The 14,011-nt window shown below is 54.5% G+C and overlaps 4 protein-coding genes across 4 annotated transcripts; 2 read left to right on the top strand and 2 right to left on the bottom strand.

The window, feature by feature from the left end:
- Window positions 1-871: 871 nt before the first annotated feature.
- Window positions 872-1,833, top strand: RHO3 (GTP-binding protein RHO3; the record flags this gene model as incomplete). Its single annotated transcript, XM_037326825.1, has 5 exons — window positions 872-921; window positions 1,006-1,056; window positions 1,147-1,196; window positions 1,316-1,405; window positions 1,460-1,833. The coding sequence occupies 5 exons, from the start codon at window positions 872-874 to the stop codon at window positions 1,831-1,833; spliced, it is 615 nt and encodes a 204-aa protein (XP_037174265.1).
- A 1,342-nt stretch (window positions 1,834-3,175) lies between these two features.
- Window positions 3,176-3,883, bottom strand: CGCA056_v011578 (uncharacterized protein; the record flags this gene model as incomplete). Its single annotated transcript, XM_037326824.1, has 1 exon — window positions 3,176-3,883. The coding sequence occupies one exon, from the start codon at window positions 3,881-3,883 to the stop codon at window positions 3,176-3,178; it is 708 nt and encodes a 235-aa protein (XP_037174266.1).
- Window positions 3,884-7,455: 3,572 nt separating this feature from the next.
- CGCA056_v011577 (uncharacterized protein) lies at window positions 7,456-8,377 on the bottom strand (the record flags this gene model as incomplete). Its single annotated transcript, XM_037326823.1, has 2 exons — window positions 7,456-8,108; window positions 8,161-8,377. The coding sequence occupies 2 exons, from the start codon at window positions 8,375-8,377 to the stop codon at window positions 7,456-7,458; spliced, it is 870 nt and encodes a 289-aa protein (XP_037173849.1).
- A 2,981-nt stretch (window positions 8,378-11,358) lies between these two features.
- On the top strand, window positions 11,359-12,928 carry CGCA056_v011576 (putative extracellular glycosidase; the record flags this gene model as incomplete). Its single annotated transcript, XM_037326822.1, has 2 exons — window positions 11,359-12,164; window positions 12,220-12,928. The coding sequence occupies 2 exons, from the start codon at window positions 11,359-11,361 to the stop codon at window positions 12,926-12,928; spliced, it is 1,515 nt and encodes a 504-aa protein (XP_037173850.1).
- Between the last annotated feature and the right edge of the window lie 1,083 nt (window positions 12,929-14,011).

Raw genomic sequence — 14,011 nt, 5'->3', positions numbered from 1 at the left:
GCAGCGTACCATCCTCCAACCCAATTTCCCGCGTGCTGCATCCCCATCCGCTAAGCTATCCTCAATCCATTCTGTACCGCAGTACTAATAAGGTATTCTCCATGGATAGGGAGGGATAGCTAGGAATAGAGAAAAGAAGCATCTGCTATTGTCCCCTGATTGACAAACCTCCCTCCCTCTTCCTCTCTCTCTCCCACTCTCTTCTCGGATTGACTTTGCTCGTACTTTGTACCTGTACCTGTCCCTGTGCCTGCACCTGCTGCTGTTGGCAGTTGCACCACTTGCACTTGCATTTGCACTTTGCACCTGCAGTTCCACAGACACACAAAGCGCCCTCACGGCCAGGCCTGCACCAGCACCAGCACCAGCACCAGCAGCGCCTTCCCTTATTGTCCCCGCTGTTTCCTTCACCTTTGCTGCTCCACGTCCTTCCCTCCCCATTTCATTGTTACCATTCAATTTACTCCCTTCCCGACTTAGAGTCGTCCTGCACACTGCACATTACCTTCTGCACACTGCAACCAACCTCCAGCCTCTGGCCTGCGACCTGCTTGTCCACCTGCAACCTGTGTGGCCAGCACCTTTCTTCTCCGTTGTCTGCTTCACCTCACCTTGCCTGCCTTGGCTTTGCCCTACCGACTTCCTCCTGCCGTCCGACTGCAAGCAACAACCAACCCGCGCGCCTGACTCTCTTTCTCGCTCTCACCAGCCTGAAACCCACGAACCACAATCTCTCACCCGACAACCGCCAACTTTTTGCTCTTTGCTACTAAGAGCAATCAACCAGCCTTGTATCGCCTCGGCTGCTTCACCAAAACCTCACCCTCAATTGCTACTCTCCCTCTCTTACCACTCGCCAACATCGCCCACCATGCCCCTGTGCGGAGGATCTAAGACGGTCCAGCGCAAGCTGGTTCTCCTGTGAGACCTGCTTCCCCTTCCACCCTTGCTGCAGTCGCTTGGCTGCGACTTGTCGATTTTGGCTGACTGACCTGATACCTGCAGTGGTGACGGTGCCTGTGGCAAGACGTCGCTGTTGAACGTCTTTACTCGAGGGTACGTCCGACATCGCCTACCTATTCTTCTCATTCTCTTTGCTGGGGTCTCCATTCCGAGGTTGCGATCCAATTTACTGACTTGCCCCAGCTACTTCCCGACTGTCTACGAGCCCACCGTCTTCGAGAACTATGTCCACGGTATGCGACAAACCCCTCTTCCCTCTCTCCGCTCGATCGATTCCACTTGCGCTTCATTGCCGCCCAATGCCTCGACGTTTCTCTCCCGTCCGAATCGCTTGCTGACCCAGCTTCCGCAGACATCTTCGTCGACAACGTCCACATCGAGCTGTCCCTCTGGGATACTGCCGGCCAGGAGGAGTTCGACCGTCTCCGCAGTCTGTCTTACGGTAGGATTCCCCGGGAACGAGGACACCGGGCTTTTCGCTAATCGGGGTGCGCAGATGACACCGACCTGATCATGCTATGCTACAGCGTCGACAGCAAGGACTCCCTCGAGAACGTTGAGAGCAAGTGGGTTGGCGAGATCGCCGACAACTGCCCTGGCGTCAAGCTCGTTCTCGTCGCCCTCAAGTGCGACCTGCGCGAGTCCGATAACGAGGAGGAGGAGGGTGCCACGGAGGGCCAGCAGCGCGAGAAGCGCCCCATGATCAACTACGAGCAGGGATTGGAGGTTGCTCGCCGCATCAACGCCCTTCGCTACCTCGAGTGCTCCGCCATGCGCAACCGCGGCGTCAACGAGGCCTTCACCGAGGCTGCTCGCGTCGCCCTCAGCGTCAAGAAGGACCGCGAGGAGTCCAAGTGCGCCGTCATGTAAGCGTACTTGGCGCCACCGCGATCCCGTTTTCTTTTCGGCCCTCGACATTCTCCTTTCGACCTTCTACTCTCACGACACGATCGATCGGGCGGATATTGTTTTGGACGGGAGGAATATCACTTTCCACTATTGCACATGGATGGCGTCGGCGTTAGCACGGATTGGACCTCATTACCCTTACCCCATTACGTCTTTTTTTTTTTTTTATGCAGCCCGTCCAGCTCCTTGGACAGATGCTTCTTTGCTTCTTCGTCGGCTACTATACGGACTCGTGGCTCGGCATGACGTTCTTGATACCTCTTGGGCATCGGCTATCCTTTTAGCACGCTGTAAATACCCTTTTCACTTCGCAATGCACATAAGGTCTGGGGGATTCGGGTTTTCTTTCTTGTCTCGTCGTCTTAATCACGTATACAGCAGGGCCGCTCGGCCAGGAGGCATGGCGTGCTAGGCAGGAGGTTGCACATGCACACGACGATCTGGATACGGAGTTCCTCGGAAGAGGTGCTGTTCGTGGCCAGCTCGTCTTGAGTCTTTTTCTTTAGCCTGTACCAGCAAAAAGTTCTCAGCCTAGATGATGTTTAATGAACCACCATCAAATAAAACCTGAAGCCATCACATGCGCGCACTGAGTGACGGGGCCCGGACAGCTGGATAGAGTTTCTATCATCGACAGGACCTCCGAGCAGAAGGACTACGAAGTCACCGGGGATTCCCAATCTGTGAGTGCTCGCCCAGTCAGAGTTCGGGGAGGTGAGATGGATGTGAGTGGCGTCTGCTGGGTGTCAAGGCTGAAGAAAGGGCAATCAGCGTCTAGGAATATCCCCGATGCGCGCTCACTCCCGCAGCTCAGCAGAGGCACCCGTCGCAATCGGACTGGAGAAGGGGGGAAATCAGGGTCCAGTCAGCGGTTTACTTTTTTTGGTCTGTAAAACCTGACACCAATCAGGCGGGTTTTCCATAGTTCCGCAGTTGCGCCTCCCGTCCGAGGATCAGGATTCCTAGCAGATACTGGTGAGAACATTCCATTGCGTCGGGACTAGATCATGAGCGAGCCAATGAGGTGCGGTTGCCGAGGGTAGACGTATGCTGTCTCTGAACGGCTGCCGAGTAACCTTCATGCGGTCTGACTTCACATTGAACAACACAGTGGGAATGGTAGTCTAGAAAATGCAGTGTTGTGGCCAGCCCTTTTTGTATTGCCTGGGTTACTTTACAATATCTACCCAAAACGCCTGAACACACGGTCGCTCATATAATGCACATGTGCTTGATACTAATACATCCCGTGAAGGTATTTTACGTTCACTCCGATCTCATTTCCGTTACCATTATCATGAGCTCATAATAACAAAATAAAATGTGAAGCAGCTGATACTTCTGTACACAGCTTACAAGTCGCCGTGGCCTGTGATGAATGGTTAACACGTGTGCGTGAAAATATTATCGGTGTCAACTTACGACCGAGAGCCTTGCCGCGCTTGGAAACCTCGCGGGCGTGGTACTGCTTGATCTTGGCCCTTCTGGCCTCCTCCTTGGCCTCCTCCTCGAGCCTGCGGACGTCGGCCCTGGCAGCGGCGACACTCTCTCTCGCTGCTTGAAGCGCGCGGTCGGCCTCCTTCTCGGCTGCCTCGGCGCCCATCACCCGCTCGCGCGCAGTGACGATGCTGGGATCCATCTCGACGTTGTGTCCACCAAACTTGTGGAGCAGCCCGCGGCGGCCCGAGGACGCATCGGTAGAGCGCCGGAAGAGGCCGCCGCCGCCGCCATTGCTGTGGTGTCCGTCCGGGCTGGTGTGGTACGTCGTTGAGGACAAGGAGGAGCGGGAGGTGGCGGAGGTGCGAGTTGTAGGTGTGGGAGAGGGGTCGCGGCGAGAGAAGAGCCCGTGTTTCCGCTGGGGATGCTCGGCGACCGGCTGGTGCAGGACGGGCTCCGGGGAGGGTTCTCGGCGGGAACCGAAGAAGCCGCGGCGGGGCTCTTGGGGAGGAGGAGGGGTAGGTTCCCGGACGGGCTCGGGGGTGGGTTCACGGCGGCCACCAAAGAAAGGCATTGTGGGATTGTGTGGGTGGTGGTATGGGTTAAAGCTTGGTGAATGCTTGTTTTTGCGTGCTTAATATTGAAAGCTTGGGATTCTGGATAAGACGGATGGGAAGAGTCTCGGCGAAGGGCAGAGGTTATATCGTCCTCTGGTCTCCCCCATAATGTCATACCGCTATCAGGTCTATCAGGTATGACTTATGAATCCTCACATCGGATGCGCCCGCTGGCACCAAACAGTTCCAAACCCCTCCCCCGTGCCGAGACCCTGATCCGCGGGTTGTTGGCAGGTATTGCTGCACAATGATGCCAAGGTGGCCATTCAGCTTCCCATCCTGCCCGTCACGGGCCAATGCTGCTTTTCTGGCCAACAGCATCGACGGCGTCGAGGTCTTGTGCTGTGCGACACCAAACCTGTTTGCTGGTGATCGGCGCCTGAGATCACCATCCTCGGTGACGTCAGACAAGCAGGGGTCCCGAACAGGTGCGCCGGCCAATCAGAGGGGATGATGACGGCGGTTCAACCCCTTTTGGTAGGACCCCTAGATTCTTGGACGGTTCTGAGAGGGCGAGCTCTTATTTTTTAGGGGTTTAGACATGCAGGGACTCGTTAAGGAATGTCTCGTCTGGAGGGTTTAGGAGAGGTTGGGGTTGGTTCGCGATGGTGCTAAGATGCCCGGGGTAGTGGGTATGACATCGTGCATGTCTCTGGAGAAGAGGTGATGCTGTGATGGTCAACGGGGGCTATGCTTGAGATGCAAGGGGTGGCGCTTCGGCTGGTGGTTTGTGACGATATGGTCGGGTTGTGGCATCTGGGGAAACGGTCGTGTGCTTCTGCTGTTTGATGAGCTGGCGTTTTGGGCTGGATCCAACGGCCGTGGTAAGAGAGGCTAGGGAGAACCGTTGACGTCGTGGCTTATGTTCTAGCGTTGTGTTTGGTCGTGGCTGACGGGGCTCGATTAGCGAGTGCTGTCCCTGCGAAGAGCTGGAGGGAGATGACGGTGCCCTCTCCTCGGTAAGTGGTGAGCGCTCGAGTTCCTCATCGGTTCCTCATCGGTTCGACAAGCAACCCGCGTTACATCCGGTGTGGGCTGGAACATGGAGGGCGCAGGATACATCGTGTGAAGCTTAGCAGCTACAGGTCTGTGGGGAATTTGGACTTGAGCAAGGTCAAATGTGGTCGTTCCTTGATCGTTGGCCACGGTGCCCTGAAAATCTCGCCGAAGACCATGTTCTGGGCTTTCGGCATCTCCCGAAAGGTAATGATAGACCCTGGAGGATCTTGGTAATGTCACCTTTGTGACAGGCGGAGATACAACATACCACCAGCGAATCTCGTGTTAGCTGAGGTCGGCTATGCTTAGTAGGATAGTAGGCTACGCCGATTGGCCAGTGTTTGGAAGGAAGAGACTGCTGTTAATAATATCGTCTTAGAGCCTTCACGAATCCTGAGTAATTGGATCGATACTTTATAAGCCACGACTTAAGGCTAGTGAGCAGGCCTGTCGGTTGCTGGCTACATTTCTCTTTCTCTCTTGCACTCTTTGTGACACTTTCTGGCACTAAATTGATGGTGATGTAGAACGAACTTTCCACCCTCAATCAGACGCCTTTGTCAAATGGCCGTAAAAGAGGGGACAAGGTCGCGTTGATTGGGCCTTTGAAGGCGGTGTTATGGTAGCTGCATCTTCAGACTTTCTGCAGCCACAAGCATGTTGGAGGCCGACTGCAGAAAAAGAAAAGTTAAGAAAGCCGAGTGATTCAAAATCTGGCGATTAAATGCAGACCTGAGGGCAAGCAAGTTGGCTGAAGACCTTCTCCTCCGCCGCATCTCGTGGGGCTGTCTCATCGGGTGAGCCTGACGGTCACTATGTCGACCACATCCAACACATGTCAACTTGCCTCTCCCCGAACCATCCTTCTGGAATCAGATCCCGCGAAAGGAAAAGCACGCCGGAGACTGCCCCCGAAGTCTCTTTACTTGTGGCATGATATCGTCAGCAAAGATTGCTGCTTGACTATCAGACAGTCGCAGATCCAAACGACCCAAGAGACAACTACAAACACGAGCCAGTACGAAGTCTTATGTAGCTTCAACATGTATCAGAGTATCCCTCACGCAATATGCGTTCCTGGTAAGACTGCCCCGAGTATGGCTCTTCTATGCCTAGCTGAGAACATACAAGGCTACCCACCGATCTGGGCCCCTAGTGGTAACTCCCAGCAAATGCCCATACCAGGGCACGACGATGTCGGCCGTAGCCAGGAGAGGATACACTGGCCCAATATATGGGCGGAAAGGCGGGACCTAGCGACCAAAAAGGGAGATAATTGTAAAGAAACTTGCGGCAGAATCATCTGGCATGCACGGAAGTATCCTTTCGAAGCGTTGTTCCGCGCTACTGACGCTAAGGTCACTCCCTCCTTCACGTTCGACGACATCGATGTCGTGATCACAAGACACAGTCTGAGAAACATGTTTGATATCATTGGCAAGAATAATCGTGAGGGGTTTCGCTTGAATCTGCACCTTGTCGGGATAAAGACACTCATCGTTGAACCTGTTGAGGAAGAGCACACTCTGGATCGAGGACTAGGAGATTTGAGTACAGCGTGCGAACGAGGTTTTACCAAAAAGCTATCCCATCTTGAAGGAACCGAGAGTTACTATCGAGTTGTTCGATATAGGATCGGAGAATTGCAATGCGCAGTTCAATGCGAGGTTGACGCTTGCTATGAAGAACCGTCTCCTGTCGGTACAAGTGAGAACTTGGGTGAAGAAGGAACTCTTTCTGAGGAAAGCCAACAGTCGGACTCGGTAACCACGAGATCTCTCGGTGTCAATGTGACCAACCATGATTCCGCAGAGATCAAAACATCAGTATCTGCGAACAAAGGTGCGAAGACACGCGTCGTCAAACATGCGCTGCCACAGCTTTGGTTCGGCCGAATAGCGTGGCTCATCTTTGGACGCAACAAAGGATCTACAGTGTCCTGGCATAAACCTCGACTAACTACACAAGGTGCCGAGGTCATGAACTTGGATAGTTTGGCGTTTCAGGAAAGAGTCAACTTGGCTAAGCTGGCGGTGGTACTTAGCGAACTTCGGGATCAAGTTCAAAATGACAAACGCTATGTCACAGTGTGTCCTGCACACTCAACAAGTCTGAGCGTCTACCCTCAACAGACGGCGAGGGGAGCCTTACCAGAAGATCTGCTGAGGAGGTTCTGGCCGCCCCAAGCCAGTGTGCCGGGTGATGGAACATGCAATGACCAAGACATAACGAAGGTGTAGTTTACCTGCAAGATTGTGATCCAATGAACTTTGATCCATCCTTTCCTACTTACCTTGGAACATGGCGTGGTTTCTTGCCCAAATGTACACCTTGAATTGCTTAGCGGTGGGAACCATAGTCCCAATTGTTCTTCATTACGGGTCAGCGAGGTACGCCGATCAGATCTAACTTTGAGTGTCTATGGACAGCAACTGAGAGCCTCTATCTGGGTATATGCTCACGTCATTAACTGTCCGTCTAAAGGCCGTTACTTCCGTCCATGGTATAGATTCGTTCTTTCAACTCAATTTTACGCAGCTCCCTTCTCGAGCTTGCTCTCCTCCGGTTCCTTCCTGTTCCAGCCCATCCAGCCAATCGCGATGAAGAACTTGACGGCGCCCGATATCCACAGTGCTCCTGGCATGCCGGCGCTGCTTCTCTGCAACCATCCGCCGATGATACCTCCAAGCACAAGCAAGACCACAGCCAAAAACCTCCTGTTCCTCTTGGGGTTCTCCTTGAGCGGGGCGAACAGCTTCGGGTCGGAGAGGAGGTCGCAGTAGACGCTGGTAAGGACGTTCGTCGGGACTTCGTTGAAACCGAGAATTCTGCTGGTGACGATCTGACCTCCAAACTGGAAAGCGAGAAGGGCGAGTGGCACCATCACGAGAGGGTTCTCAGAAGTCTTGAACTCATGGTTCGACTCAGAACCTTGGACGGAAGCGAGGCCAAAGTCGGCGACAACTCGAGTCTGGGCGAAAGCGGCGGCGAGGAATATGAGGGAGGCTTGGAGAGTGAAGGAGAGCGCGAGCGTGCTTCGGCGCTTGGGGTGGATGTGGCGAGACTTGGAGAAGAAGAAGCAGCCGAGCCAGAATGCGGCGATGGAGCTCAACGACTTGAGCCAGAGCAGGGGCTCACCAGCCGGCAGGCGAGAGGCGCCGAGAGCCATGAAGATGGTGTTACCTATGCCGCGTCAGAGAAAGGGTCTCTTGTGGCCTTTGACGGATGAACTCACCAGTTTGCATGGAGACGAAGACACCGGCGGCATTGACTGCCACACTGTCGCACAGGCCGGAGACTAAACAGCAAGCAAGGACGGGGATGTCTGTATGGCGAACGTTGACGTCGTCGCGCAGCCAGTCGATGACACCGCGCTTCGGCTGGGGTTGGGTTTGCGGCTCATTGTCGGTGTCTGACGAGTCCGGGACTCGCAGACCATTTTCTGCGGCCATGTCGATGAGGGGTCGGATTGGTTTCAATAGTTGCTGACGTCCTTCTCTTTCGGTTCACTGGTTAGGTCTGTGGGTAATGGGTGCGATCTCGTGATTAAAGCCAAGGCGTGGTCGAGGTGATGAGGTGATCACTACACGGGGAAGGTAGGGAAACAAACGCGGAGGGGGGTCCGGGAGGATATATATGAATGGCGGCGGCTGAATAAAACCTGACCGCATCCCGCGGCCTCGCCTAGGGATTGGCATTGCGTTATCGCGTCTAGGCATGTCGTTTTGCCATTTGACAGGGCAACTTTGACACATTTGGCATGGCTATTACGCCTCGGGTAAGCGTCCGGTCCTAGACAGAATCCACCGCCGCGTAATCGGAAGCGCGCAGGCGGCCGTGAGTCACGTTCTGTTTGGTGAGGTTCGGGGACGATGTGGGCTTTGCACGGATAGATTGCCGAGATTGGTGTTGGCATTTTGCATTAGGGGCAATGGGAAGGCCAACTTTGTTTGCAAGTCGACAAATCTAGTATTGACGTCGAGCTGTGTTGTTCGAGTCCTGACTTTCGGAGGGATGCTCTCTGGCGTCGCTGATTGCGATTTCAGCACCCTCAACAAGCCATGTGAGCAGAAACAGGAAACGAACCGCCCTTGTGGCTTGACCTTTGACCGAAATCGGCCCAGCCAAGGCGTCTGTCGCGGGCTCGCGGCGGCCATGGCCGAAAATCCTGCGTTTTAGCGGCAGCTCAAATCATTTAAGAATGTGGGTCCGGCCGGCGGTGACCCGGCTGCTTGGGCCGTGCTGCGCCGATTACCCGATGATTTACCTGCCTCCTCATGCTGCCTTACTCATCTCATCTCACCTGCATTTTCTCACCTGCCTACCGCTGCGCTTACCACGAATGTCAAACCTCACTTTGAATCCTTCCGGCCAACGTCATGTCTCGATGTTCAGATCAAGCGATATTTTGAAGTCACCTGAAACGGATGAGCCTTCTTCAACTTTGATCCGACTACATACAGCATCTGAGCTCATGTCACCAATCGCGTCTCACTCGAAATTGTTTGCAAGCAAAACAAAGTCCATGCTGCGCTCACCGGTTTTGCTTATTTACACTGCAAGCGCCCGGTTTCCTCGCTCGAGAGATATCTTCTAAGTTCTCGACCGCTCGGGCTCTCTATGGTTTTGTGAGGATCATTACACAACAACATTGTGGCTAAAGTAGGAACAGTCGAGTGCTCATGGGGACAGAGTCCACAGATTGTTCGCCACCATCTCACTTCAGTCCGCTCGAATTCTCGTCCCCGCTTCAGATTTTGCACCGCTCCGCATTTTGAAGGCTTCAGCCCTCTGATCTTCACGGCCCCCTTCGCAACACGAGCTCTAACCACAGCAAGGCACGAGGTTTTCTTCAGTGTTAGCTCGTCATTGGGCGCCTTGCTGCATGTTATGTCGAGCACCATTTCCAGCACTCAGAGCTGAGTGAAGGATCCCTCAGCCAACAAGGCTGAGGCGGGTTCGTCCTTGGGCTTGTGCCCGCGTCTCTGCCTTTCATCTTATGATCATCATCACGCGGACAGCTGTAAATATCCCCGCCAAGAGGTATTTTTGGCCCAACGAACCTCTGCTACTCGAGTCAGTGGCTCGAAAGCGAGCTGAGCCCAAGCTGCGTGAGATTTTCCTGCGCCTCCAGCCTCCACTTAATCACGGCTTTGGCCGCTCCATAGCATTGCTTTTCGCCGTCGACTTCACGGATTCAATATCTGCGGGAGTTTCAAGTGTCCAGCTTGGGCAGGTGTCCCTGGGATCAACCAACTGCGACGAGCAGATCGACTCCTGAATCAGCCCCGTTTCCCTCCACGCTGCATCGCTAGTGCCTGCAATGGTACACTTTTCTTTTCTCCGAGGAGCGAACCGTCACCAATGGCTGCGGTTCAGAAGGCGGTATGGACCTCGCAGACGCGATACGCTGACCTCGGGACATTTCTGTTTGTCCGTTCAACCTGCCTATGACGCAGGCAAACGCAACGGCGCGCTGAGAGGGCTTCTCGCAACTCGCCCCCCGGGCCAGAGTGCCGCGTTCAACGGGGCTCTCCACCAACAATCTCGGGGATAGTCTTCACAATTGCCTCGCTGGTCGCTAAGCAAATGTTGGGATAATTTCCTTTCCGATAACCTTGCACTTGTGGCCACTGCCGATGGCACAAAGAGGCAGGCATTTGCAAGAGCGCCGTTCTCTGGTTCGACCGATAGTTGTGGCGCTAGGCCTAGTTGGCTCTGGTGCGGAAATGCTGCCCGTTGCAGATGGAACTCCAAGAACCAAAGAGGAGCAACAGACATTGGCACCCCCTTAAATCACCATGTCGCTTGTCACGCCTCCAAGCATCCCCTGGCCTGTCTTGGCTCTACCGCTCCGCTTCGCCCGCGTTAGATGAAGGCCCTCTCCTGTCATTGCTCGAGCTGCCAGCAACTCAATTCGATTGTCTGTGCTTCGGCTGCTTCCAATGCCCATCTGAGCGCGAGCGCCATCCAATGCCACACCCGCCATATGGCCCATATCCACTCTCCTTTTTAACTCAATTTTGGACTGAACCCCCACCATCATCATTCCTTGACATTCCTGCCATTCCCACGAGAGGGCTCTCATTCCGCTCTATCATTCCTGTCCTAACCATCTGCTCGGCACTTCGTCTGTGACTTTGTGTGTCGTGTTTCTCAGCACTCTTTTGTTGCCGAGAACAGACGCGGGCACTTACTCTCTCTTACATACTACAACTCACTCTCGTCGCTCCTTGACCTTTCTACGCCTCGCTACACGCGCGCCGAGTCCTGAGATTTTCCTTCTCGCGATACTAGACGTATTCCTTTCGCCGTCGACTGGACCATTACCGAATTCCACGACAGACTTTCCCCATTTACCTGACCCTTCATTGACTCAGGTTTCAAGCTTATCTCAGTACCTCGGCTTCCTACACGACTGTGGCTTATCAGCATGCTGTCGCAATACACTCTCTCAGCGGTGGCGCTGTTGGCGTCGCTCGCCCAGCCAGTCATTGCCCAGGTTTCGACCAAATGCAACCCGATGAACACCACTTGCCCTGCCGACCCGGCCTTTGGTATGGATTACACCTTCAACTTCAACGCCACTCCATCGACCGATGCTTGGGAGACCACCGTCCGTCCCGTCACATACACCGCAGACAACGGCGCCGAGTTCACCATCAGCAAGCAGGGCGACTCTCCCACCATTCGCACAAAGTTTTACTTCTTTTTCGGTCGCACCGAGATCCACATGAGGGCAGCTACGGGCAAGGGTATTGTGAGCTCTATGATGTGGCTCAGCGACACCTTGGACGAGGTCGACTGGGAATTCCTCGGTGTCAAGAACGATGCGTTGAGCAACTTCTTCGGCAAGGGCGTGGAAGACTTCAAAAACGGCGCCACGCATGCCGTTTCTGGTAGCATTCACGACGACTTCCACAACTACACCACTGTTTGGACCAAGGATCAACTCGAATGGTGGGTGGATGGCAGCCAGGTGCGAGTGCTGAAGGCTACGGACGCCAACAACACTGCTGCCTACCCTCAGACCCCTATGCGACTCAGTCTAGGTATCTGGGCCGGTGGCGATCCGCGCATGGCTGCTGGCACCAGAGAATGGGCTGGAGGCGATACCGACTACGCCGCGGGACCTTACACGATGTATGTCAAGTCAGCGCAGGTTACCGATTACAGCTCTGGCAAGGAGTATTCGTTCGGCGACAAGACCGGCTCGTGGGAGAGCATCAAGATCACCGAGTAAGTCCCGATTCGGCTTCGTATCCGAAAGACAGTCTAGCTAACCCAAACACAGTGGCAACTCTACCGTCAAGGAGGCCCTGCTCGCGGAACCTAGCAAGTCTGTCAGCGAGAAGTTCGATTCTCTCAACCCCACCGCCAAGACTGCCGTCTACGCATCTGGTGTTGGTGTTGGCTGCGCTCTCATTGCCTTTGGTCTGTGGTACTTCATCCGCCAGCGCAAGCGTGGCGCTGCTGAGGCTCGCATGCGTGAGGCCAAGGCTGAGGAGGAGCGTCTCGAGATGGAGCGTTTCCAGAAGAGCGGCATCGACCCTGACTCCTTCAACGGCTCCACGGGCACCGAGTACAATGCCAGAGACTTCAGCAAGAACGGAATGGTGCAAGAGACCTCTTACAGCGTTCCTGCGACCCAGGAGAAGGCTGTTTGGGATGCCGCCCCTGCGGCCGCTGCTGGAGCCGGTGCCGTTGGTGCCGCCGGTGGTATGCGCGCTTACAGTGATTCCCGTGCGGGCACGCCTGTCCTGCCTCCGTTGAGAACCCAGAGTCCTAGCGTGCCGCCCTCCGGTCCTCTGCCGATGGCGCCGAGCCGTAGCACTTCCCACGGCGGCTACTCAAGACTCGGCTCTCCCGATCAACACAGCCCCCCGCCTATGAGCCCTCCTCACGGCGGCTACAGCGACAATGCTTTCGGTAACCAGCAAGGTGGCTTCGGAAATAACGGGTATGGAGGCGGAAACCAGGGCTACCAGGGCGGCTTCAGGTGATACCGAATGATTTCCTGACTTGATGAGCGTATTCATTTCTTTCACCGGCCATCCTATGGCTATTTCCCACCATATTCATTTCCTACTTTGCATGAAAATTTGAGCGATTTCCTATTCCCCGCTTCGAGCGAACGACATGAAAGGAGAAAAGGAGACTCCCGTTCTTGATGGACGTGGTATGCTCTGTACAATACCGGTGCCAAGATATCCTGTCGATTCTGTCCTGCTTTTAGGACTGTTAACGAAATCAATAAACGATGACCTTGTTCAATTTGCGCTCTGTGCGATGCCCTTCTTGTATCTGACTGTACGTGGCGTGAAGAGACATTGCCGGTTTCGGGGAACGTTGCCGGCCGTCAATGCGATTATGCGCAAAGCTATCCGCCAGCTGCTTCGCATCATGAGGCAACCCGACAGGCTGTAATGGCAGTGGCGATGCTTCAACCCGAGACCAGACAACCAATGCGCCTTTGATGCATTTATTGCAAGACCTCTAGCATGAACATGCAATATGCTTATTTACACTTTGGGCCAACTTTATTTGCACATTGAACTATTCCTGGTCGGTTGCATCGGAACGAAACGATATGACACGGAACACCGTCCGATCAGGTGGCAAGGCAACCCCTCATGCATCCCACGTGGAGCAAGGTGAACTGGTGCACAGCACCGCACATTCATCGGAGCCATGCGTGGCACATAGTGGTGTAGTTCGTGCCGGTAGCTGAGAGGAGGCATCGAACGCATGGCTCGCCCCGCGGCTTCCAGGCGGTGTCTGAGCACACGCCTATCATGCTTCGGGAAATTGGGTAACAACTCCGAGTGTTCAATCCGTTGGAGAAACCATTCCGTTGTCTTGGGATGGGATTTATTGGAGAAGATGGCAGACCTCACGTGCGGGGAGCTGGCGGTTTGATGCCATCAAGCTCTGTATGCCAAGTGATCTGAGCCATATCCCAAAGTCCTTGAATGTATGCGCAGCAGGCTTGCAGACGGCACAAAATGAATCTAAAAGACGCGTTCTTTCAAACCCCAGCGATAGCAGCCGCTAATGATGCCTCAACGGTCAGCGAAAACCGGATC

This window comes from Colletotrichum aenigma (assembly GCF_013390185.1).
Source record: "Colletotrichum aenigma strain Cg56 chromosome Unknown KSG_Cg56_contig08, whole genome shotgun sequence".
NCBI classification, from domain to species: domain Eukaryota; kingdom Fungi; phylum Ascomycota; class Sordariomycetes; order Glomerellales; family Glomerellaceae; genus Colletotrichum; species Colletotrichum aenigma.
Note: the sequence above shows the minus strand (reverse complement) of the source record. Positions and strands in the feature narration are given on the sequence as shown.